Here is a 25,415-nt window from a genome sequence, read left to right on the forward strand (position 1 = left end):
GCACTCTATTCTTCTCCAATGTTACTCAGCATCACCTGCCTAATGTTCCAGTTACCTGCACACTTGTTCTATTTCCCCTACTTGACTGTAAACCTTGAGGGCAGGGACAGAGTTTATACATATTTGTATGCACAACATGTTTTGAATAAAATAGGTGCACAACACTTTTCAGATACAGAATATTGGTCATAAGAATCCTTCAGCATTATAAAATCAGTGCCTTCTGAGTCAAACAGGAAATAAAATTCATGTAAATCAGCAGACTAAGAACATTCTATTGAAATCTTATTCTCTGAAAATCAGTAATCCATCTGTTAGCTATACATGATAGATTTTCCCTTAACCAGAAAACTCTGATCTTGCCAGATAATACAAAAATAAACTAAAATAGCATGCTTAAATGTGTATTTTATCTAAAATTTGGTACATCGCACTATTCAAAAAAAAGTTCTGAACTTTAGCTCCTCTAAGCACAAAAACTATTCTTTAGTCAACACTGTATTAGTTCTTCCACGCAAAGAACAGTAAAGACAGCTCACTGGAAGGAAGGTACAGGCCTATCTGCCCTTTATAGACACTGAATTCATGCCACACTCATTTTGACTGAAGTGCCCCAATGTTTCCTCCTTCTCTGTGACATATAGGACACCAATACTGGTGAGTCAAGTTCTTTAACAAAGACCCACAGATGTCGGTTTCCCTTCTCATCCACAGGAGAAAACAAAAACAACAGTCCCAACCTGATCTGTCTAGAATGCTCTTTCCCCAGCTCATATGTCTGGTAAACTCTTCCTCATCCTTCAAGATTCGGGTCAGATATCACCTCAGGAGAGCCTTCCAAGCCACTTCCCCTCCCCCAACCAGATTTAGATGCTTCCCCACCCTCAGCTATCACAGGCCCTGGGGATTCCTCAGGTGTAGTCTCAGCACATTGTAATGTAACTATTTCCAGGCTACTAAAGGTCGGGTGGAATGGGGAGGCGTCTCTCAAAGTGTGACCAGAAATTTCCAGGATCAGAACCACCTGAAGAACTTCACAGAAATGCCTATCCCCACAACCCCCACCTACTGAATCTGCATTTTAATAAGCCTGATTCACAGGTGATTTTTATGCATTTTAAGAACTGCATTAGAGTGTGAGCTTCCAGGAAGTAAGGACTGTGCTTATTTTGTCTTAGCATCCTTTGTACCTTGACCCCATTCATTAAGTGTTCAAAATCTCCATGCAGTGGCATTCTTCAGTAGATGATGCATGCCTGAGAGTCTTCAGAGTAAAATGCAAATGTTCACACAGAGAAGAGCAATGTCTTTCCTATATGGGCACTGGGCCACCTAGAAACAACCCTCAGAAAATATGCCCCAACTGGAACAATGCATTAATCCTACTCTACTCTCACAGACATTAGGCATAGCAGTCTAGGTGAGAAAATCTTCAGGCTTTCAAAAAAAAAAAAAGTCAACTACCATTTCCCTAATGAGCTGAAGAATTTTGGGCAAGTACTCAGCATGTACTTTTGTAGAAACAGAATCACACTATCACATAAGACAAGGTTGTGAGTTGTGGATTAAAAGGGGGAAAATATTTTTAAAGTGCATACATATTATGTATAATAAAGACTAATAGCACAGGAAGGGTGGGGAGAGGTTAACAGGGGAATTTATAAGCATATATGCATGGCCCACAAGCAATAAAGGTGGTGAAGGGGGGTTGGGGAGTAGGAAGGGGTGGGAGTGGAATGGGGTGGAGGGGGTCAATGGGGAAAAAAAGAGGACATCTATAATACTTTCAACAATAAAGATAAATTTAAAAAAGACTAATAGCATATACAGTTTATGTCATTTTTCAAAAAACAAAATTATCACCAAGTAATCTTTACAAGGCTGGCTTTTACATAGGTCCAACAAAGAACGTAGTTACACTATCGCACAGAAATGCTAGAAATATACAAAATTCTGTAACCAAAAGACTCAAGGTTTTTATAGGCAAAGCTTGAATCCCAGAAGCCTAGGGCACAAAGGGCCTCCAAGAGGTTCTCTAGTTCAGCCTTCTACCAGGAACCTGTTCAGAAGCAAGAGTAAAGATTCACCTGCTGTTGAACCTCCGAGGTGTTCCTCATTGACAACCAACTGGGCCCTTTACCCATCACTGCATCCTCTCACTTAACTGAGTGGAGGGTATTGGATTTCCTCTTGCCCCCAATATATAAGATGTATACTGGCACATCCATCGCCCAACTCTCAGTCAATGCACAACAGTAGTCACCAAATAACTGGTGCAAGAGCTCCTGCCCACCCACACCCTCCATAGCCCGGCCTCTGCTTTCTGGTATCCCTTTGGTCCTGCATCCTTTAGGAATTAGTAGATAAAAATAATAGTTGTTTTTAACGAAATGCCAACTCTCAGCCCGCCAAAGTGCTACTGTTTTAAATACATTCTTTTGTGAAATCCTCCCGATAACTCTTTGAGCAGGCTTTATTATTTCCATTTCAAAGATGAGGTTCAGAGCATTTAAGCAGGGCTGCCCTGCTGAGACCCCAGGAGTCAAGATATGAACACAGGTCTCTCTGGCTCCCCAGCCCTGCTCTTGTCTCTATCAGGCTCTCTCCCGTCATCTGGCCCAGCATGGGATGCTTCACCATCCCATTTCCAATGCTGCTCAAAGCCTCACCAGGGCTCACTCTGCCCATAGGTTAAAATGACAGTCTTGGGTGACAGAGGAGATGCTCAAACGGGACCCCATTCTCTCCTCATCAACTGCATTAAAGGAACACTGAAGATCAACAAGAGCAATAATTGAATATGTGGAGCTATTCAGAGAAGCTTACTTTTAAAAGAATTTCAGGCAACCCAAGGGAGATCTGCTCACCTTGCACTTCTAAGACCAGCAGTCCTTAACAGGGACTCTCTAAGGCTTCTGGTCTGATCTTCCCTGTGGCTTTTCCTCACCAGGAACAGGCAGCAGAGGGTGTGTGTCCCTCCCCACCCCCTCTTACAGCCGCTGCCGCCAGTTACAGTTGCGCATTCCGATACAGACATGCCTTTCAGACCAAGGAGGGGGTGGGGATGGCCAACTCTCAGAAGCCCTGGAACAGTCAGCAACAGCTGTGTCTGAAGCAGACAGCAGTTGGTCCCTTGCTACTGTTTTCTCATCCCAACTAGGTTACCAGCTATAATGTAGTGCCCCTACTTCAAACAGTCAAGTCTCAGCCATAGGGGTCTGCTGGTTTTGAAAAATCAGTCAAGAAGGCCGAAAGGTGGTCCATCCCACCCCCATCCCTCTACGGTGTCCAGGATGTCCCTAGGCACGCAGCCCTGACCACAGGCTTAAAAGGAGAAAGCCCTTTCCATTAAAAGAAGGTCCCCTCTCCCCACTCAGAAATCTCTTTAGAACCAGAGAACTGTGAAGAAATCTCTGCTAACTAGCCAAATCAAAATATGGGCAGAGTGAGCCCTGGTGAGGCTGTTGAGCAGCAAAATAGAGAATAAAAAGGGTTTCTGATCAAGAATCCCATTCTGCCTCTCCCCCTCCCCACCTCAACCTCTCTCAACTGTTTTCTCCAAGAAGCTCTGGAAATGGTCTTACGGTGTCTAATGGAAAAATCAGAATGGACACCCCAGACAGACTCGGGGATGTAGGGAGTTAAGAATATGGTGGCTCTAGAAGTAAGGAGCCACTATAAACACCAAGGGAAGACTAGAAATCTCTGTATGGGAGCTGTCCTGTTACAACTGCGAGACATTTTCTAAAAGGTTCCCTCCACCCCAAGCAGTAGTACCATAAACAAGCTCCCACCCTTCTTCCCTTCCCAACCCGGATCCACATACATACCACCAGTTCATTACCTGTCTAAGACCCAAAAGGGAAGGCATCCTGCAAGAGCATCATCCACACTAACGTTTGCAACAAAGGGCTTTTAAAAGTTAAGTTCTTGGAATGAGCATTTCCCCTGGTGGGCCTGTGTGCTCCGCAGTGCCAGTTAAGCAGCCTTCCTGAGCAAAGCAGAGAAAGTAAACAGAGTCCTGAGACCAAGCAGGCACTCTACCTCCTGCTCTCCTTGCTACTCCCCACTGTCTGGCTCCAACCCACCCCCACCTTCTCGTGACATATCTCAGACGCAGCAAAGCCGAAGCTGTCTGCCAAGGGGGAAATGACATCAGTTCAGGCACAGCAGAAAAAGCTCCAGACAGCTGCTGTTTAATAGTGAGGAGGATGTGCTGCAAACCCACGATGGCCAGCCCTAGACCCACTAGCGCTGGAGCCTACAACAGAGGACAGAAGCGGCCCCACTCCTACCAGCTCCCCTCGGCTCTGAGCAGGCTTGGGTGTACATAAAGCAAGAGTCTAAAAGCTGAGAAAAGCTACATTTCTCTGAATAAGGACCGGACACTACAACCCCCAAGGTATTGTTTCTCCTCCTTGGGAAAGAAAATCAAGCTGAATGACTTAGTTTCACAGAACCTCCCCCCCTTCCCCCCCCCCCCGCCCCCGTCTCGCACCACCGCCCCCGCCCGACCCCTGCCAGAGTCCATGCTCAACAAATAGTGCTTTAAGTCTCTCTAGCTGTCCCAACTTTCTCTAGGGATTCAGACAATTCGCAGGGGGCGTGGAGAAGCACCTCTTTCCCAGCTAAGGTATGACATGCTACCTTGGACACTGATCTCTCCAGCCCTCACTTCAACAGGAGAGTTTCTATTTCATAAACAAACTGCGCATGTACAGGTGCCAACATCTTTCCTCACTTGTCTTACAAAAGGTACAACAAGTCCCACTGCAGCCTCCAAGTTGCCAGTAAAGCAGATCATCTATATTTAAACTAACTCTTGCTTCTGAAAAGTTCACCACCTTAGGTTTGTTATGCCTTCTTCTCTAAGCTCAGTTTATGGAGAAAATGGCTCTCTTAACAGCAAGCTTTGCATAAAAAGCAAAGGCCCCTGGGGCTGGTGTCCTGAACTGACTTTTCCTAGTCAGTGATGTAAGCCAGCTCTCATCTGGCCACCGTTCCCTAAGCAGCAGGTCACAGTAGCTCTCTCTCTGACCTGGAATCCTCTACCAAAGAAAACACTAGCAAAGGACAAAGGGCCTATGTTTGGATTTGGACTTGCAGAGATAACTCTCCTTAAGGAGAACAATCTTTAGAGGAACTTTATAAATCCAAAGTTACTTTCTACTAACTTCTAAGGTACAAATTAGGTATAGTTTCCATGACTCAAAGCAAGTATATCTCATCATCTTATTTTCTTCAACAATTTTCTTTCAGTGATATTTATCAAAGGCCTCCTTGGGAGTGGCACTGTGCTTAGTATGACCCAGGTAAATCAGAAATGAGTCTTGCAAATTAGTATCTTTCACCCCCACCTAGGATAATAAATTAGCAGTACACAGCACTTAGAGCATGGTGAATTGCCAGAAATATTTTTCAATCATTAGTGAATCCAGCCAAATACTAGGTGCTTCAGGTTTCCCACTGCCGGTCAAGGTCACATTGACTTTCCTGACAAGGAAATGAATGAGCCAAGCCAGCTGAGCCATTTCCTCAAGGCTTACGAAAAGAATGAATCACAGCCTCACTGCGACGGAGAAGAGAAGAGGGGAGATGTGCAGAGAGAAGTGGCTTCTGCTGCTGAAATGAATGGCCTAGGGAACCATTCTTTGGCATACATGTACTCTTAGGACACGGTCATACTGTCTATCCCATGCCTTGCTACAGTCCTCACCTAGAGGCCAAACTGCCAGCCAGCCAGACCTGGACATCAAGGCACAGCCACCCAAAGAAGAGCGAAAAAGCTGTTTTCAATGCCTTCCTTTCATTTCCTCAGTTCCCTGGCAACAGCCGACCACCACAAAACAAGTGCATCATTAAGTGTGACAGCCAAACTGGAGGAAAGGGCATCCTCTGAACCTACCTAACAAGACAGAGTGGCACCTGCAGTTCTCCAGAAAGAGTACCATGGCGTAAGTGTACCTACTCACTTGTTCCACATCTACTCAACGCCCAGTGTGCCAGGCACTGTTCTAGGGCCTACAGATACCACCATGAACAAAATACCCAAGAACCCTTGCTCTGATAGGCTATGGAAACACTCCCCATTTCTAAACAATACTCATCAGCAGTAATCTCTGAATAAGTGGAATTGCAACAAAATTACTAGAAAATAATAATTTTGTGGAAGTTCAATCTAAATGATCAAAATTGCATCATAGACTTCCTGATGTCCCCCTAATAAATATTACTTTAATGGATACTACTCAAGACAGTGTTTCTAATCAGCATTTTTTTTTTACTTACGAGATTATACATTCCTGTGGACAAGGCAGCATTAAACCCAAAGCATTATACTTAGCACAATATCATACACTATAATAGAGTGGTTACTGACCATGGATGGCTTTTCTTCACTAATCTACTTTTTCTTGCCCAGCCCCTTGCTGGCCAACTCTCATTGAGCACTGAGATTTGGGGAGTGGAGGGGTGAAGAGAAAAAGAGGCTGAATTGGTAAATGCAGGCATTCCAAGGAAAGCAACTTCATTTCTTGCCATGCCCTGCAAATATTACCACAGCTCAGTGGCAAAGTAGTCAGCTTTGGGATTTAAGAGGCAAGATGATCATTAGCAATTTCTGCTAGTATGAAAAAAAAGGGTTCTTTTATGTAAATGATCCAGGTTCATACACAGTGGACCAAAGGTAAGTCAAATCCTTCATCATGTAATTGTTGTAGTCATCTGTCTGATAATGCAAAATTAAATTCAACGATGAATTCTCCAATTTTAAAAAAGGAAACTAAACCAGAATTAAGCAGGATTATGTTGTCAAAATGCTGCAGTTAAACAACTGTTTATGGCCTTAAGCAGTGTCTGAGACATCTTTCTACTGATCAGCCCCCTCCTTCCCAGTTCACAGAATCCCCAAAGACAGTAATGCTAAAACCCTTTGTATCCTGATTATTATTTAAGAAAACATACTACAACAGTATATATGTTCATGGCCAGTTGGCATTCATTCTTTCACTGTGGTTGATTTAAGAATCTTTTGGCAACATTCTCCTAGGCAGCCTATCCTATCTAATAAAAGAGTAATATGCAGATTGACCATCACTCCAACACACAAGGTGGCTGCCCCCATGTGGTCAAAGATCCTGCCCCCATGTGGACACAAGATGGCCACCACAAGATGGCCAGCAAGGGAGGGCAGTTGGAAGGGACCAGGCCTGCAAGGGAGGGCAGTTGGGGGCAATCAAGCCTGCAGGGGAGGGCAGTTAGGGGTGACCAAGCTGGCAGAGGAGGGAAGTTGGGGGCGACCAGGTCTGCAGGGAAAGGCAGTTGGGAGGGACCCAGGCCTGCAGGGGAGAGCAGTTGGGGGGGACCAGGCCTGCAGGGGAGGGCAGTTAGGGGTGACCAGGCCTGCAGGGGAGGGCAGTTAGGGGTGACCAGGCCTGCAGGGGAGGGCAGTTAGGGGCAAACAGGCTGGCAGGGGAGCAGTTAGGCATCAATCAGGCTGGCTGGGGAGTGGTTAGGGGGTGATCAGGCTGGCAGGCAGAAGTGGTTAGGGGCAATCAGGAATGCAGGCAGGCGAGCAGTTGGGAGCCAGCAGTCCCGGATTGTGAAAGGAATATCCGACTGCCTGTTTATAGGCAGTCAGATATCCCCCGAGGCATCCCAGATTGGAGAGGGTGCAGGTTGGGCTGAGGGACACCCCCCCCCCCAGTGCACAAATTTCGTGCACCGGGCCTCTAGTAAAATTAATAATGATATTAGATTGGAAGTTACTAATAAATAAATAAAATAGAATTGAGGGTCAGTTGAACATTGTCCCTAGTCTGTGCCCCAGAACCCTGTTTAAAAGACAGCCACTTAAACTGGATCTGACAGTGGTGTTCCGGAATGTGGAGCCAGGGCCCATGGGCCCTAGAACTGCCATTCTGACTCACTTTGCAGCCAGAGTTCTGTGAGGTAAATGACTGGGAAAGCCCTAAGGTTCTCATTTGTTCCCAGCACACAGCCGGGCCCCAGACAAGGAGCAAGCCAGAGTGGAAGACCTTCCCATGCCTTGGATCTCAGGTAACCTGGTGACCTGTTCCCACATTCAAGTCATCTGGATGGCTGAGGCTGAAGGGGAATTCTAATTTTGAAGTAAAGAAATCTGAAGAAAGAGAATTTTATCAGAATAGGACAGCAACTTCCAGGCGTCTGGGGTAAGAGATAATGTCCAGATCTAAGGCCATTTTATTTCCAGGAGCTTTGATTAGAGACTGCTAAGCAGACACAGAACATCTAAGGTAAGAGACCTTTTTTTCCTCAGGTTGGCACAGGTACACTTAAATGTTTTAGAGTTCTGACAAAAAAAACATACAACAGACTGGAATACTAACTCAAACCCAAAGCAAGGTGAGTGCCACCATGAGAGTCAAACCAAGTACCTTCACGGCGTGAACGTGAGGCTGGGCATCAGTAAAAGGATCCTGAAGTAATTATTTTGGGGAATTCCATGGGAAGAATTCCAAACTCAGAACAAAGATTTTTTCAGAACTTTGCCAAGTAGAAATGCTAAGGATCAGTTAGCTGCCAGAAGCCAAGAATACTAGCTTATCTGTGTCCTGGGGCTGAACAAAGGCAGACGTGTAGCAAGCCTGCCCAGGCAAGAAAACATACCACTCCTAGTTTCTGAGGACGACAAGGAGCTTTTTAAGTCACGGGGCTTATTTCCTCTACAGGGTCTCCATGAAAACCTGTGGATGCTTTCTTACTATTGGGTCTTCACAGAGAGAAGGCTAGGCATACAGCTCTTAAATGCAGTACATAATCACTTGCTAAACACCAAAAGATATATTTCAGAGAGAGAGGATTCTAACATATGTTGATATCTGACATTTAACAGATGAAAAACATGAGCTTCCATGAAGTTAGGCAAGTCATTGAAGGACCCACACCTAGTAGGCAGTGGAACCAGTGTTCCAACCAGGCCTATTTGGCTCCAAAATGTCTTGAACACATATGGAGGTAACATTTTGGTATCTTTTGTGACCCGATGTCACAGTCACATCCAGTCATCCAGGATATATCATGGGAATGAGAAGGATGGACTACTGAACGAATTAGTCTTACCCTGGAGGATTTATTTATTTACCCAATTAGGAAGAAAAGACAGCAGACACAGAAACAAACATAGGCACTTCATAATAAATGTTGGAGGGGAGTAAAGACATTAAGTCCAAGAAGGGCTTGAACAAGGGAGAGTGTTGAGAGACAGAATGACCAAAGAAAGTTTTAAGAGATGGGTACTAAAATACGGTGTAGGGTTTGGGTGGGAAGATGAGCACACTAGAATGCGCCAACCATGGCCAAAACCATGGAAACAAGGACACAAGGAGCATCCGAGAAAGGTGGAAGATGAAGCAAAGGTCAGCTGGAGGTAGACTGTAGAGGCCCTACAATGTGTGTCTTTACTGAGTACTTGTGACCAGCACATTTTTTTCTTTTGAATGACGACAGTGCCAAAAATATCTAGGACAGGAATTTCTGGTTTACTAAGTATCTTGGGCTCTCCTTTTGCTTGTTTAATTATATTTACTACTAAAATATGATAAATCTTTCAGGTGACTTTGTTATACTATGGGAGTGGGAGAGGTGGAAGGAAGATACCCTGGTCAATGTACAGTCTCAGTCTTTTAAAGAGAAATGAAAGTAGCAGAAGCTGAAACCACTTTACAACAGCTTCCTAAGGTTTCTGCCTCTTGCTTCTCTCATCCTCTAACAAAAAAAAATCCTTTTGTGCTGACAATCAATCACTCCACAATATTTATTACTTTCATGGATGAACATTGCTGCCCTCACCAGAGAGTACAGGGGTCTCTGAAACTCAACACTGACAGTGGGCCATCATTGATGGTTAATGGGCTATTGCTGGATATGCAAATTTAGCTTTATCAAACGTAACAGCAGCCTGTCTGCCCTCATACCAAAACGCAAGGTTTGCCCTAACCGGTTTGGCTCAGTGGATAAAGCATCAGCCTGCAGACTGAAGGGTCCCAGGTTCGATTCCAGTCAAGGACACGTACCTCAGTTGCAGGCTCCTCCCCGGCCCAGGTCATAGTCAGGACGCGTGCAGGAGGCAACCAATTGATGTGTTTCTCTTACATCGATATTTCTCTCTGACTTTCCTTCTCTCTTCCACACTCTCTAAAAAATCAATGGAAAAATATCCTCGGGTGAGGATTAAAAAAAACAAAACCACACCCACACGCACAAAACAAAACGCAAGGTTCATCTTTCCTGCCCTAGAAACAGTTCAACCTCAACCAAACTGGCAAGTAGCCAAGAATTATATGAAAATTAGCAAGCCAGGCTCAGGGCTGTCCCCGGACACATTTCGTGTCTCCTAATGAACTGTTCTTTAAACCAAAGATTGGCATAACAACATAAGGAGGTACAGAGGTCACTCACACTACATGATACACACTCCGAACTTGGGAAGAGAAATCCATTAGGAAAATTTGTCTTCCAGGCCTCTACTAAGTCTGATTTCATCTTTCACTTTTATTTAAACTTTGGGCAAAACAAAGAGAGATGTGGTCCACATTAGGTGGAAAGGTGAATGCAAAGTGTGGCAGGCACACAGAAAAACTAAAATGAAAGTCATTTTATTAAAGGCACTTCAACTCTGAGTCCCTGGAAGCAGTCCCTTAAACCAGACCCTCTAGGTTTAAGGTCATAAGAGCAATCATTTGCATTGTCCAGAGAAAGACCATCTTGGTTGTGCTTTTAGAGAAAAATCCACTTATCTGTTTTCTGTGCTCAGACACTCAGCAAAGTTATTTATTCTCGGGCTTACCTCCTCTTCTCAAGTTCACACAATTTAAGGGCAAGATCCATAACTCTCACTTCTGTGTCCCTCACAATACCTTGCACAAAATAAGCCCTCAATGAAAGATTGTTACATGGTTGAACAGACTTCATGACTAAAAAGAAGATTGTAAAAATGAAGCTCATATAGCTGAATCCCCAAACATTAGCGTGGGTAACATTTTCCTGGCCATAGAAACCTGATAAACAGCTGAGAGATGAAGAAAGCACCTGATATTACTCCAAGGTTTGATTCTACTACACCCTCTCTGGAGCTCATCATCTGTACGTCTCTAATTTCGCAGCTGAGGGATTTAAAGTACTTAGGCCACCTCAGAAGCAAAAGTCCCTTCTTCAAGGGACTTGATCTAAACCCCCAACATTTGTTTTTTAATTACGGCGATTGGGACAAAGCTGCTCCTGGTTTTGTCTCCCATTCACCAGATAACTCCATAAGCAACACCTAGAAGTTGCCTTTTCTGCATAAAGGATTGTGAAACTTAGTTAAGATCTAGGTGAAAACACAGCTCCCAGCACCATGCCTTCCCTCATTTCCTGGATCTTATGTAAATCAAATATTACCTCCTCTCTCCTTAGGCTATGTGGTAACCAAATCTACGCCAGTTCTTAAGATTTCATGGTGGAAAACATTCAGTTTATCACTCCCGTAAGTTGTAAGAAGTGGGAAATTGCAGAAAAGGTGGCACTAACCAGTGAGAAACACAATAAAATATCTTTCTTGCAGAGAACTCAAGGTTTATAAACTATTTTCATATTCATTTTAGTTGTTCCTTACATCAGCTGGTGACAGGGCTAGACAGTTATTACAATCCCCACTTGTCAGAAGAGTCTATTGAAGGTCTGAAAGTGTGAATGACCCAGAAGTAAGATTAGGGGACAGAGGTCTTCCCAGGGAGCCCCATGCAGTAACACCCAGGGGGAGATTTACCTTTCAACTAGACTCTGTCAGGACTCTGGCATTCTAGACCAGCCATGCGACCACCTATTCTCACGACCCTGGGCCAATTACTTTGCTGTTCTGAGCCTTCATTACTTCTGTTAGCATTGTCCAGAGACACCATCTCCCCACCCTCAAACCCCCGCCCACCCCCCCCACCCCCCGCCCGCAACAGCCAATTCTGCTGATAAGAGGCCCATGTGGTCAAAAAAGTCTAAGGTCACTTTTGGAGATTTACTATGCACATGCTCTACAGTTAAGCCTCTGAAGAGTCCCACAGTTAAGCCTGTTCAGCTCTAAATCTGCTACATTTTGAATAGCACAGACTCTCTTTCTTACTGAACTTCCTTTCATAGCAACATGATCTCTACAGTCTTTCAGCCTCCATATTCTACGTTCCATTTCTCCTTCAGCAGCCTTGAGCATCTGCTGTGAAACCCCTAATACCCTATCTTGAGGGTGGGCACAGTCAGCCAGGCAGGGATCTGGGGGAAGGAGAGGGGGACCACAAAGCTTGCACCCTTGGACAGCTTAAAAAGGAGAAAATACACTCATAGGACCCTAGCCAGATTTGCTCAGTGTTTAGAGCGTTGGCCCTTGGACCGAAGCGTCGTGGGTTCAATTCCAATCAAGGGCACATACCTTGGTTGCAGGCTCGATCCCCAGCTGGGTCGGGACGTGGGAGGCAACCAATCAATGTGTCTCTCTCACATCGATTTTTCTCTCTCTGTATCTCTCCCCCTCCCTTCCACTCTCTCTAAAAATCAATGGGAAAATATCCTCAAGTGAAGATTAACAAGAGAAAGAAAATGCACTCATGGGGTCTCCTTATTTTCCCAGATTTCTCTGAACATTTGTGCAATCTCAGATAAGGGGAGGGTTTTTTTCCAAAAAGTCTCCCTACACTAGAAATTGAGGGCAAAAGTCATAAGCTAATCTTTCACTTTAAGTACTGGGCAGAAGTTAGAAATGAATGTGTGCCAAACAAAATGACAATTAAAGTTTTGAGGGGTGTAAAAAAGGTTTGCCAGGATTAAAACTCCACCACTAGACCTGTTCAAGTAAAATATAGAAAGCTGTGGTTGGAGAAGCACTTTTGAAGGGTATTGTGTGGGTTTTTTTGTTTGTTTTTAATCCTCACCTGAGGGTAGACTGCCATTGATTTTTTAAAATATTTTTTGTTGATTTTGAGAGAGAAAAGAAGAGAGAGAAAGAGAAACATTGACATGAGAGTAGAATATCAATTAGCTGCCTCCTGCATGTCCCCTACCAGGGATCGAGCCTCCAACCCAGGCATATGCCCTAACCAGGAATCAAATCGCAACCTTTTTATATACAGGACAACAGCTCCAATCAACTAAGCCATACCAGCCAAAGTGCATCCACGGGGAGGAGGGGGAAAGAGGGGGGAAGAGGGGGGAAGAGAGAAAGAGAGAGAGAGAGAGAGAGAGAGAGAGAGAGAGAGAGAGGTGAAAGAAACATCAATTGGTTGCCTCCAGTACATGCCCCAACCAGGGATCAAACTCACAACCTAGGTAAGTGCTCTGACCAGAAATCGAACTCGCAACCTTTCCTTGTACAGGATGATGTTCCAACCAACTGAGCCACACAGCCAGAGATGAGGAGTAATGTTTTCTAAGTAGCAGAATACTTAGTGAGGGTTAATTACTTATGAAAACTGAAGAGCTGTCATAATTAGTTGAATTTTTAATAGTTTTTACCCCAGGATCTAATTTAAATGGTTCCATGCAAGATCCTATCTTATAACAGTAAGAAATTATTGTCCATGTTTTAGGGTATGATATGGGATGGTGTTTATTTTGAGGAGCAGAACCCTTTTATTTCTTAGACATTCAATGGAACTATTTATGGTTGAAATAATGTGAAATCTATGATTTGCTTCAAAATAATTTCACTGGGGATGAATTAAAATGAAAGGGGAAATAGATAAAACAAGACTGCCCATGACAAAATTGCTGAAGTTGGTGATGGGTACATGGGTTAATTCTCTTTATTTTTATTAAAAGAACTAGGAGCCCAGCCGGTGTGGCCCAGTGGTTGAGCGTCAACCTATGAACCAGGAGGTCACGGTTTGATTTACGGTCAGGGCATATGCCCAGGTTGTGGAGCACGAAAAGCTCAAGTGATAAAAGAAAAAATAGGTAAGCTGAACATCATCAAAATTAAAAAGTTATGCTTCAAAGGATACCATCAAGAAAGTGAGAAAAAAACAACATAAAAATGAAAGGCAGGAAATATTTGCAAATCAGTTATCTGACAAAGGACTCATTAGGCCTAACTGTAGGATTCTTCAGTGGCTTAACTGTAGAATATGGTCATCTTGAATTTCCAAAAGAGACCAAGACAGTAACTTCTTTAACCACATGGGCCTCTTATTGCAGATAATGGCTGCCTCAGGCAGTCTTTGGACAATGCTGATAGAAGTAATGAAAGCTCAGAAAGGTAAAGCAGTTGGCCTAGACTCAGGAGAACAGGTGGTAACATGGCCAGAGCCTTAAATCTAGTTGAAAGGAAAATCTCCCCCTGGGCTGACCCCTTTCCCTTCAGATAAGGAACTTTAAAACAGGCCAAAAATCAAATAGAGCCCTAACTGGTTTGGCTCAGTGGCTAGAGCATCGGCCTGTGGACTCAAGGGTCCCAGGTTCGATTCCAGTCAAGGGCATGTACCTTGGTTGCGGGCACATCCCCAGTAGGGAGTGTGCAGGAGGCAGCTGATCGATGTTTCTCTCTCATCGATGTTTCTAACTTTCTATCCCTCTCCTTTCCTCTCTGTAAAAAATCAATAAAATATATTTTTTTTAAAAAATCAAATAGATTTTTTTCCAAAGAATATATACAAATGGCCAATAAAACTATGAAAAGCTGTTCAATCACTAGTTATAAGAAAATGCAAATCAAAACCAGAGTGAGGTACTACCTCACATACACTAGGTTGGTTATGATATAAAAGACAGACAAGTGAAAAGGATGTGGAGAAATTGAAACCTTCATACATTGTTAGTGGGGATATAAAATGGTACAGCTGCTATGGAAAATAACCTGGCAGTTCCTCAAAAGTTAAACATAGATCGCCCTAGCTCAGGGGTGGGCAAACTTTTTGACTCGAGGGCCACAATGGGTTCTTAAACTGGACCGGAGGGCCGGAACAAAAGCATGGATGGAGTGTTTGTGTGAACTAATATAAATTCAAAGTAAAGGAGCAGAAGGGAGAGCAAGAGAACTGGATAGAACAGCCGGATCTGGCCCGCGGGCCATAGTTTGCCCACGGCTGCCCTAGCTGGTTTAGGGAGATTAGCATTTACTAATTACTAGGTGGCAGGTACTGTTCTAAGTGCTTTGTAAGTATTAATTCAATTTATCCTCACAATAACCCTATAAGCTAGGTGCTATTATCCCATTATACAGATGAGAAAACTGAGTTAACTAACTAGTCCAAGATTATAGGGAGGTAGTGTGGCTCCAGTGTCTGTACACTCAGCAATGCTACTTCCAAGGGTCCCTTCTTCTGGGATGATCATCACAAATAGGTGGTTGGTTGGGTGGGCATGCAATTAGACTTGTGTGTTACATAGCAACTGAGTGACATTTTGTTCCAGGGCACCTGCCTGACATTTTCCAGGGGACTACAAACCACTTCCTTCAGCACCCGGGCAGGCATTTCTACACTTCTCCAGCTACAGGCTCCCTGTCCTTAGGTGAATCCTCCTCCTCAGCAAATGGAACAATGGGCTTGCAGATGGGGAAGGGACTGAACTTTTGAAGAAGTAAAGTGAAATGTTCCCCAAGTGCTCATGTTAAGAATCAGAAGGAACCTCTTCAAGGATATTCACAGGACATAGGTCAAGAAATGTTGCTTACATTTTGGGGAAATGAGCCCTTGCATACCCTAGTAGTGGGAATGTAAACTGATAGAACCACTGTGGAGAGCAACTTGGCACTACTGAACCCAAATTTCATATCCCATAACTTCACAATCCCCAATGCCACTTCTAGGAATCTAGCACAACTACAGAAAGAAATTAAGTACAACAATGTTTACCTGGCAAAAACTTGGACACAACGCATGTTTATCTATAAAGGAGTGATTAAATAAATAAAGGTCTAATGCAATAACATACAGGCATTTAAAAAACATTAGAGGTGCGCTGGCCGGTTTGGCTCAGCGGACTGAAGAGTCATGGGTTCGATTCCCCAGGCTTGATCCCAATCAGTATGTCTCTCTCACATAGATGTTTCTCTTCTCTTCTTTTCTCTCTTCTCTTCTCCTCTCTTCTCATCTCTCTCTCTCTCCCTCTGTCTCTCTCTCCCCGCCTCTGTCTCTCTCTCTCCCCCTACCCTCCATTCTCTCTATAAAAAAAAAGTCAATGGGAAAAATACCTTCAGGTGAGGATTAAAAAGAAACACACACACAAAAAAAATTGGATGTAATTTTTTAAATGTTTAAAAAATAAAAAAATCAGAGGTATAACACAATATATTCAGGTTTTAAAAAGTGCATGTTATAAATTACCCCATTTTTGTTTTATAAAATGAAAGACAATAAAGAACCCTACACATACCACCAACTTTACATTTATTTATAGGAGTTATTTATATATATATATTTATATATACACACATACACATATATGTGTATATATAAATAAATGTATATATGTGAATTTATTACTAAAGGGTTGGGGCAAAAGTAGGTTTACAGTTATAATACAAATAATACAATAATAATAAATAATAATACAAAATAAACTGTTTCGTGTACTCACAACTGTAAACCTACCTTTGTCCACCTTGTATATCTATAAATTGGCAGCATAAGCACAAAAACCACCAAAAATACACACCAAACCACAGACTTTCACCTTTTACTCTAAGCACTGTTGTATTTCTAGATAATTTAACATTGTTAGGGACATGTGTTATTTTTGTGTAATTAAAAACTGATGTGAGCCCGGCTGGTGTGGCTCAGTGGTTGAGCATCGACCTATGAACCAGGAGGTCATGGTTCAATTCCCGGTCAGGAAGTTGAATACATATACATATACATATACATATACATATACATATATATACATATATATATATACATATATATATTTTTTTTTTAAAGAAATAAGAAAAAAGTACACAGGATGATGAACTTCTCACACGATTCAACTCTCACACTATTCAACTACTAAAGAGCTGCAATGCTCCAACACCCCAGTGTAAAAAGCCAAATATTAACTTTCTCACCCAAAGAAGCCACTAAAGGGAAAATACTAAGTTCTGACCAATAAATGAAGCTATGGAGTTCTATTTTTGTTTTGCTTTATTTTATTTTTTAATATATTTTTATTGATTTCAGAGAGGAAGGGAAGAGAGAAAGAAACATCAATGATGACAGAGAATCATTAATCAGCTGCCTCCTGCACACCCCACACTGGGGATGGAGCCCACAACCCAGGCATGTGCCCTAACTGGGAATCAAACTGTGACTTCTTGGTTCATAGGTCAATGCTCAACCACTGAGCCACGACGGCCGGGCAATAAATGAAGCTGTGGAGTTTTTTGTTGTTGTTTCTATGTTAGGTTGGTTTTTAATACAAATGGAGTGAAACTGCCAATTTTAGGTGAGGAACGTAATTTAGGAAAGGGTGAACAAAAACAGCATGTAGAATTATGAAAAACATGAATACTTTAGCCATGAACAGATGCCTCTGAGCTGCAAGAATGTTTAATGAAACAGTGTTACAACATAAGATCTGTCTTGCTTGACACTTAGAAATAAAAACAGACATGTTTTTATAACTTGACTCTAGGTCCAACACCCTTCTCAGCCACAATATCCTTGCATCGTCTTCCGCTCACTTTTACCTCTTCCAAAACAAGTTTAAATTAAATTCTTTAAAACACCTAAGATCATGAATCAAAACTTAGCTGTGGCCCTCTGAGGGAGATGATGGCACCAGGAACAGAAGATACAAACGCGGCTCATCTGCTTTCCCAAAGAAGGAAGTATGGAAAGAAGAAAACCAAAGTAAATAAATCAAGGCCATGAGAATGTAGCTGAGTGAGTAAGAGCATCCCATGCAAGCCTGGCGATCTACAAGTCTGGGAGAATGACCTACTTTAATTCCCACACTGGGAAAGCCAGAACTGTATCAACAAGCCGTAGAATTCAGTAGGATGAGATGTTTCCCCTCTCCTTATTTCCCAGATTGCAATGTTCTCTATTTATTTGTATTTCTTTGTTTGTGGTTTCCACATTGCAAGCAGTTTTTTGGCCAGACTTTGCTCCACCTAGTGGAAATACAAAGGATGGTCCAAAAGGGAGGCGTCCACAGCCAGACATCAGCCTGCCTGTTGTATGCCACTGAGTAGACAGGTCAGAACCCACTATCACTGCGCCCTGTCACTCAGTGGCTGCTCGGACGGTCTCTGAACTTATAGTTGGATCAGTGGTCCTGGCAGTGCCCACAACTGGGTTGTAGGGTATGAAATAAACCTACCTGGATCCTGATGGTCCCTCAAGCGTTATTCCTAACCATTTATGACAGGAAAGAGGCCCTCTAGGGCATATGGATGGCCAGGAATTCCAAAGGCAGTTGGAATTTTGTACCCAAAGCCATGTAAAGTAGCCACAGTATTTATAAGAGTTGCTGGCTAGTGCCCAACATCCACAATGAGCTGTATCCTGAGGCCTGCAAGAGAAGGCTCTCCTCTAGACACAGCTTCCTGATGAGCAGGAGTCAGCTTCCCTCCTGGTGACCCTGAAAACACCTAATAGTTTCTGCAGGCTGAGCGTGTATGAGAACAAGCAAACGTCCGTGAGGCTGAACATGAGAGTAGAGCCAAGACTTGGAAGGGGGAGAGGAAAAAGTTCTAAGAACATGACTCAGTTCCGATTAGGGCCATGGAGGACACTGAGAAAAGAAAGTAACTGGCCATCAGCTTCACTGGGGCAAAACAAACATGTTCTTCAAATAAAACCACAAAGGCAGCCCAAAGCAAGGGAAAAGAAAGTTCAAGACTGGGTGATTAAGGGAGGGCTCACCTGCTTTCTAAACCACAGACTAAAAAAAAAAATGCTTTTTTCAATCTGATGTTGGCTGACAAAGTAGGGCTGAATGGTAACATGTCAACAAATCTGAGAGTAATCAAGATTCGGGATTTAAAGCTTTAAGTTATCCCACCTAAAATGTGTTGTCAGAGGGTATTTCATACACTTCACAATGCTATGCTCTCTCTTTATAGGAACCCTGTGATAATTAAGTAGGATCTGGTAAGAAACCAGAGTTTCTCAACCTTGGCCCTACTCACAACAAAGACAATTCTTTGTTGAGAGGGACCATCCTGAGCATTGTAGGATGTTTAGCGGCATCACTGGCCTTCACTCACTAGATGCAGTAGCACTCCCAAATTGTAACAAACCAAAAATGTTTCCAGACACTGACTAATGTCCTCTGGAAGCAGCAAAACTGTCCCCAACTGAGAACCACTACTCTGAACACATAGATTCACCATGAAAAGTGACCTACATAGCTAAAAAATAACAGGGACAAACTTAAACTCAGTGATGGAATAGAATCAAGGAAGTCACTTTCGAATCTCAGTTTCCAAACTTCGTTTGGGAGTTGGTAATTACTTACCAACCACAATGTACTCTGAAGACGACCAATATTAACTGTAGTGAAAATTATTATATTTAATAACCATTAAACATAGTCCAAGAGCCTTACATATATTGTCTTTTCACCTCAGGACAAACCCATTAGGTTTATTTACTTACTACTCCCATTTTATAGATGGGGAAACTAAGGCACAAAGAGGTTAGGTAATTTGCTCAAGGATAGTTAAGTAGAAGAGTCAGGTTTGGAACTCAGGTGGGCTGCCCCCAGAGCTCATAACCTCACCACTGTGTTAGACTATACCCCATGCCCCCATTGGAAAGCTGTTAGATTTGCATCGTCTAATATGTAGTCGGTAGCCACATGTAGCTATTTCATTTAAATTAATTAAAATAAATATCATACCACTTTGGAAAACAGTTTGGCAGTTCCTCAAAAGATTACATATAGAGTTACCATATGACCCAGCAATTCCACTGTTAGGTACATACCCAGGACAAATGAAAACATATGTCTACACAAAAACTTGTACACGCATGTTCACAGCAGCATTATTCATAATAACCCAGGAGTGGAAACAGCCTAAATGACCGTCAATTTAGGAGTGGATAAATAAAATGCGGTACATTCATACAACTGAATATTAATCGTCCACAAAAAGGGACAATATAATGATACATGTGATGATAAGTTGATCTGTCAACATTAACTGATGAATCTTAAAAGCATTATGCTAAGTGAAAGCCAGTCACAAAGGACCACATAAGTGTATGATTGCGTTTATATGGACTGTCCAGAACAGGCAAATCCAGAGATGGAAGTAGATTAGTGGTCGCCAGGGGCGGGGGCAGGAGGGTGTGAAAAGGAGAGAGACTGCTAATGGCTCTGAGGCTCCTTTATGGGGTGACTGAAAATGTCCTAAAATTAGATAGTGGTAATGGTCACACAACTCTGTAACTTATAAAAAGGCATTTTATGGACACTTTAAAAGGATGACTCTTTTGACATGTTAATTACATCTCAAGAAAGTTGATATAAAAAAACTAAATGTCATTAAAAATTCAGTTCCTCAGTTATCCTAGCCACATTTCAAATACGCAAGAGCCACACATGGATAAGTGGCTACCACAATGAACAGTGCAGGAAGATAATTTCCTCCAACATCACAGAACATTCTCCTGGATAAGCACTGCATCAATGAACGGATAAAAGGCCTCCTTTACCATCCAACCACAGTCTACCTTTCAAGTCTCACTACTTTCACACTCCTTCCCACACCCACATAGGAAGATTCCGTCTCCATAGGAAGATGCCTCCTTCAAATGCATGCTCCATTTTCTCTCTGGAATGGGCTTCTCCCCTTCCTGGTCTATAGACATTCTACTTATCCTTCATCCTTCAGAGCACGTCCAAATGCCTCTTACCTAATCCCCACCTTCCCCTGGCCCTAGCAGAATCAGTTGCTCCCACTGGCCTTTGTTTGCACTTCCATTACAACATTGATCCCTCTGGATTACAAATCATTGTGTGTGCTATCTGTCTTTCCCACAAGATGACCAGCTCCTTGAGGACAGGGAGTCTGTTACTTATTTGAGGGTTCCCAATGCCTAACGATAATAGCCTGCTGCAGAGTAGACATTTTGGTATATGTTGCTGAATTCTACTGAAAGGTTTTACAGAAACTCAAGGTATTGATTTTCAACAATTGTTCACTTTGGTGTATAAGACAGACTTAAAAATTGAAGGAAAGAGGATTCGAATCTGGAAGTCTCCTATCCCATTATTCTACAAGAAGGAGTGTTGGTGATTGCACTGAAATGCCATTTTTAAGAAAGAAGGGCTTCTGGACTGAAAACTGGGGCAATGTAGGTGAGTAAAGGAGGGAATTAGGGGCCAATGAGCATACTATTGAGAGTTGGGGGGAAACTGCAGGGACGACGGCCCCATCCAAAGATTTAAGCATGGCAGAGGAAAAGGAATGACTGTATCTCTAGAGATTTGTGCCCAGGCCATTGGTTGAGTCACTTCATGGAAAAAGACTTCTTTACTAAATCTTTATTTTAGATAATATAGCCAGGTTTTTCTGGTTAAGCCTAATCAAAAAGAGAAAAAATAGATCTATGTTATCTCAATCATAATTTAACTGGAAGAGACAAATGCCAAGGCCTTACTATTTAGAGACCTTACTGTTTTTTTATTCTCTATGGATTCAAGGACTCAGAACTGAATTGCAATAACCTATATAGGTGAGTTAAGTCTAAGTTCCTAAACACAGAAGTGAGCTAAGCTAATGAACTTTCCTGGGCCAGGATAGCAAGAAATGGTTGTTCCAGGGCAGAGCTATTAAGAGGGAAAGCAAGCACCTAAATATCATGTTTTTCGTATACTAAATGCATATGGAAAAAAAAAAGTTGTACTTAATAGAGCCATTTCAACAAGGAGTAAGTGTGGAGAGTCCTCCTCAATTCAGAGTTAGCTGAAAGTCACTTGTTGAAATAAGGACAGTGTGTACCTGAAGTGGGTCCTGTGCCAAAAAGGTCTCTGAATTTTTTTCTTTACTGATTTCTACAAGCCAAAAATCAACAAAAACCAAATTGGCTATACTGTGGTAGATTCAGAGTTAATAATTATATAATAGCTTCCATCCCAAAAGTTAAAAATTCAAAACACAAATCTCACTATAGATATACAGTATTCTCTGACAAAGAGACAGGGTATTAAGGAGGAGGAAAGGGGTCAGGAAGAGGGAGACTACTCATTACAAAAACCTTCCCTTCTCTGCAGGAACTGTAACCACATAATAGCTGCTGGTCAGTGCATCCATCCAAATGGAACAAAGTACAAAAGCCACCCTGTCCCCAAAATAAGTATTGGAAGTGCCAGAGACATGATAAGAAAATAGCCTGTGCTCAACAAACTGCTATTAGGACATGACACTGAAGATCCTCTCCCACATTTTCTCCCAGGCTTGCATGACATGGTAAGGAACCTCCACTTGCCATCCTTCCTCCTGCTAAAGAAATGGATGTTTCTCACCACTATGAGGTCTACCACGCCCCTCCAATAGAGTGAGGCAGTCCACAGACCCTGGGCACCCACCTCCGAAGGCTCAACATTCCTAAATCAACCCTTTAGCAATGCTATTTCTTCATTGGTAACTGGAAACACCCTTTAGAGAGACAGAAATAGACAGGTGCAAAGGAAAAACAACAGTTTGTCCTATGTTTTGTTCTGTCAGCATTTATACTTAATTTTACCAGTCCAAATGGTTGTGACTTTTCGAATGGACAAAGAAAATTTATTTCTCCTGCTAGTTTGATTTTAACTGGGAAAATAAAGAGCCCCACAAAACCTAAAACGAGAGTTCAGACTTAGAAAAGAGAATATACTGGCCCAGAAAATGAGCACTATTACGTTCACATGTTATTTCTAATATACATAAATATACTCTGAAGAAAAAAACAGGACACTTCAATCGATAAATAAGCAAATTGTGGTATTGCCATACAGTGGAGTATTACACAGCCATAAAAAATAATTAAGTACTGGTTCATGCTACAACATGGATGAATCAGGAAAACATTATGCTAAGGGAAGAACCCAGACACAAAAGGCCACACTGTAGAATTGCATTTATATTAAATATTCTGAATAGGTAAACACATAGAGACAGAAAGCATATTGGTGGTTGCCAGGGACAGGGAAAGTGGGGGATGGGGGGAACTGCTTAATGGGTGGGGGGTTTCTTTTGGGATGTTTTGAAACTAGATAGAGGTGGTGGTTGCACAGCATTGTTAATATACTAAATGCCACTGAATTTTTCACTTTAAAATGGTCAAATGTTTTTGAATAGCTTATGTGAATTTCACCTCATTTAATCTTTAAAATAAAGAATACTAATGGACAAAACAAAGATGCATACAGTATGTAAATAGGCAGCTCATGAACTCCTAAGGGAAAAGATAAGTATTTTTGCTGGGACTCTGCTGCTACTCTTGATCACAACGCAAGGTTCAAGTACTAGGCTGTATAGATTCTGCCATCATGTGTGTGTGTTTCTGAAAAGACAGGGAAGGGAACAGAAAGTGAAGAAAATAGAATGGGAAAGCCTTGCCAAACGCAAGGAAAGGAGGGGTGATTACCCCTAGTGCACCCCACCCAACTTGGCATTAGGAGTAATGCTCCCATTAAGGTTTCGAAATGCCAGCCAGAGCTGGAATCAACACAAGCCAGCCTCTCTGCCTGAATAAAAAGCAAGCCACCTAGCAAGAAAAGCTCCATTTGGGGTGCTCCATTTGCTGCCCGTATTGGCATCAGCAGCACCGTTTGCTCAAAAGCCTTAGGCTAGCCCAAATCAGCGTCAGCGACCGGCTCTCCCAGGCCGGCCAGCCTAACAGTAAAAGCTTATCAGAACTCAAGTGTGCCCCCCTCCTGAGGGGGCCCGGTCTACTTCATCCCACCTGCCTTCCAAGAGTCCTTCCTCCAACCCCTTAACTCCAGCACTATGAAAAATGGTGCCCTCAGAACATTCCCCTGTTCCAGCCTGAAATAAATATCCTCTCAGCCCCTCCTCCCTCAGGCGAGCTCGGGAGCCCACGGACCCGACCCGCACGGACGTGCACGCGGCACCGCTGCTTGGAGACCTGCTCCACAGGGAACACGAATGCACCCCACATGCCCCACTTGGCACCACTATCCAGTCACAGACATCCCAGCCCACCTGACCTAACAGCCGTCTCAAAGGCCCGAACTCGCTTGGCACCATGCCTCTGCCAACCTCCCAGAAACCAAAACAGGTGTCCCTCAGCTAAACACCGACGCCCCCTTAGGTCCTGTCCACTCCACGCATAGGTGTCCCTCTCGGGACCCCTCAACTCTTGGCAACAACACTCTTCAGCCCCCTCCAGCTAGCAGCGAGGCCATCTCCAGCCTCCCCTAGCCAGGCCTCAACGACCCCCAGGCTCCCAGCCGGGCCCGGACGCCCCCTCCCCCTTACCTGCGGGGGTTCAGCCCTGGCTGACAGGGGGCTGGGCAGCGCCTGGAGGAGCAGGAGCGCCATGCCACCCAGGAGCCTTCTCCTCTCCATCCCCCTCCTGCTCCTGCTCCTCCGCCACGGCGCCGCCACCACCCTCCTCCTCCTCCCTCTCCACCTCTTTCCTCTTCTTCCGTCTTCCCTTCTTTTCCTGTTTCACTCTCCCCTCCCGCTTCCGGCTCTGCTCCACCCCAGCCAAAACACCCCCCAAACACTGGGGAGGTTCTCCAGTTCCAGCGCTTCATTGGCCCGTGCCCTCCGTCCATTCATCCAAGTGGCTGTCGATCAAATCGAAGTCCCGCCCCCTATTGAAGTCCCGCCCCATGAAGACGGAAAACCAGAAGGATCCAGCCAATGAAAAGTAGGAGGAAGCTGGGCCATCTTGGGTGCTGCAAGCCGGAGTAAATGCGGAGTGTCAGAAGTCGCTCCGGTCGCGGGGCGGGGCCACCTCGAACGCGTGGTATTGAAAAGTCTAATTCGGATATAGCCATCTTGAGTGTGGCGGAAGTATTAGATTGCCACAGTTTAGCAAAGAAAAAGAGTATGATGATTCGAAATGGTGTTGGCAAATGTTATTTTTTTAAGAAGGTAGCCGGGCGCTCCTAAAGAATAAAACAACTGCAATCTAAAAATTTTTTGATATCTTTTGTCTTGAAGCACAGCCTCAGTACCAGGGTCCCTCTGCTGGTCTCAAACTGGCCAAGCAATACCTTAGGGCGGTGGTCGGCAAACTGCGGCTCGCGAGCCACACGCGGCTCTTTGGCCCCTTGAGTGTGGCTCTTCCACAAAATACCACGGCCTGGGTGAGTCTATTTTGAAGAAGTGGCGTTAGAAGAAGTTTACGTTTAAAAAATTTGGCTCTCAAAAGAAATTTCAATCGTTGTACTGTTGATATTTGGCTCTGTTGACTAATGAGTTTGCCGACCACTGGCTTAGGGCCACTTGCAGTTCCTATGAG

General features: G+C 43.5%; 1 protein-coding gene and 1 long non-coding RNA gene across 5 annotated transcripts in view; one reads left to right on the forward strand and one right to left on the reverse strand.

Moving 5' to 3' along the window:
- The window catches only part of WBP1L (WW domain binding protein 1 like), a 55,371-nt gene extending 30,298 nt beyond the window's left edge, over window positions 1–25,073 (reverse strand). For 2 of the 4 annotated variants that reach the window (XR_013959061.1, XM_080642136.1), the window contains exon 1: window positions 24,422–25,073. Coding sequence is in view for 2 of the 4 variants with exons in the window: in XM_080642136.1 (XP_080498262.1) it covers window positions 24,422–24,511 (90 nt within the window). In the remaining 2 variants the exon portion in view is untranslated. Of the gene's footprint in view, window positions 1–3,844; window positions 4,138–24,421 lie in introns of those variants that run through there. The other 2 variants (XR_013959062.1, XM_080642137.1) reach the window with 2 other exon arrangements.
- LOC308234453 lies at window positions 20,948–25,084 on the forward strand. Its single transcript, XR_013959068.1, has 3 exons — window positions 20,948–21,294; window positions 22,210–22,405; window positions 23,990–25,084. It is a non-coding gene; the product is annotated as an uncharacterized lncRNA (long non-coding RNA).
- Window positions 25,085–25,415: the final 331 nt, after the last annotated feature.

The sequence above is a fragment of the Plecotus auritus genome (genome assembly GCF_963455305.1).
Source record: "Plecotus auritus genome assembly, chromosome: 9".
NCBI lineage: Eukaryota > Metazoa > Chordata > Mammalia > Chiroptera > Vespertilionidae > Plecotus > Plecotus auritus.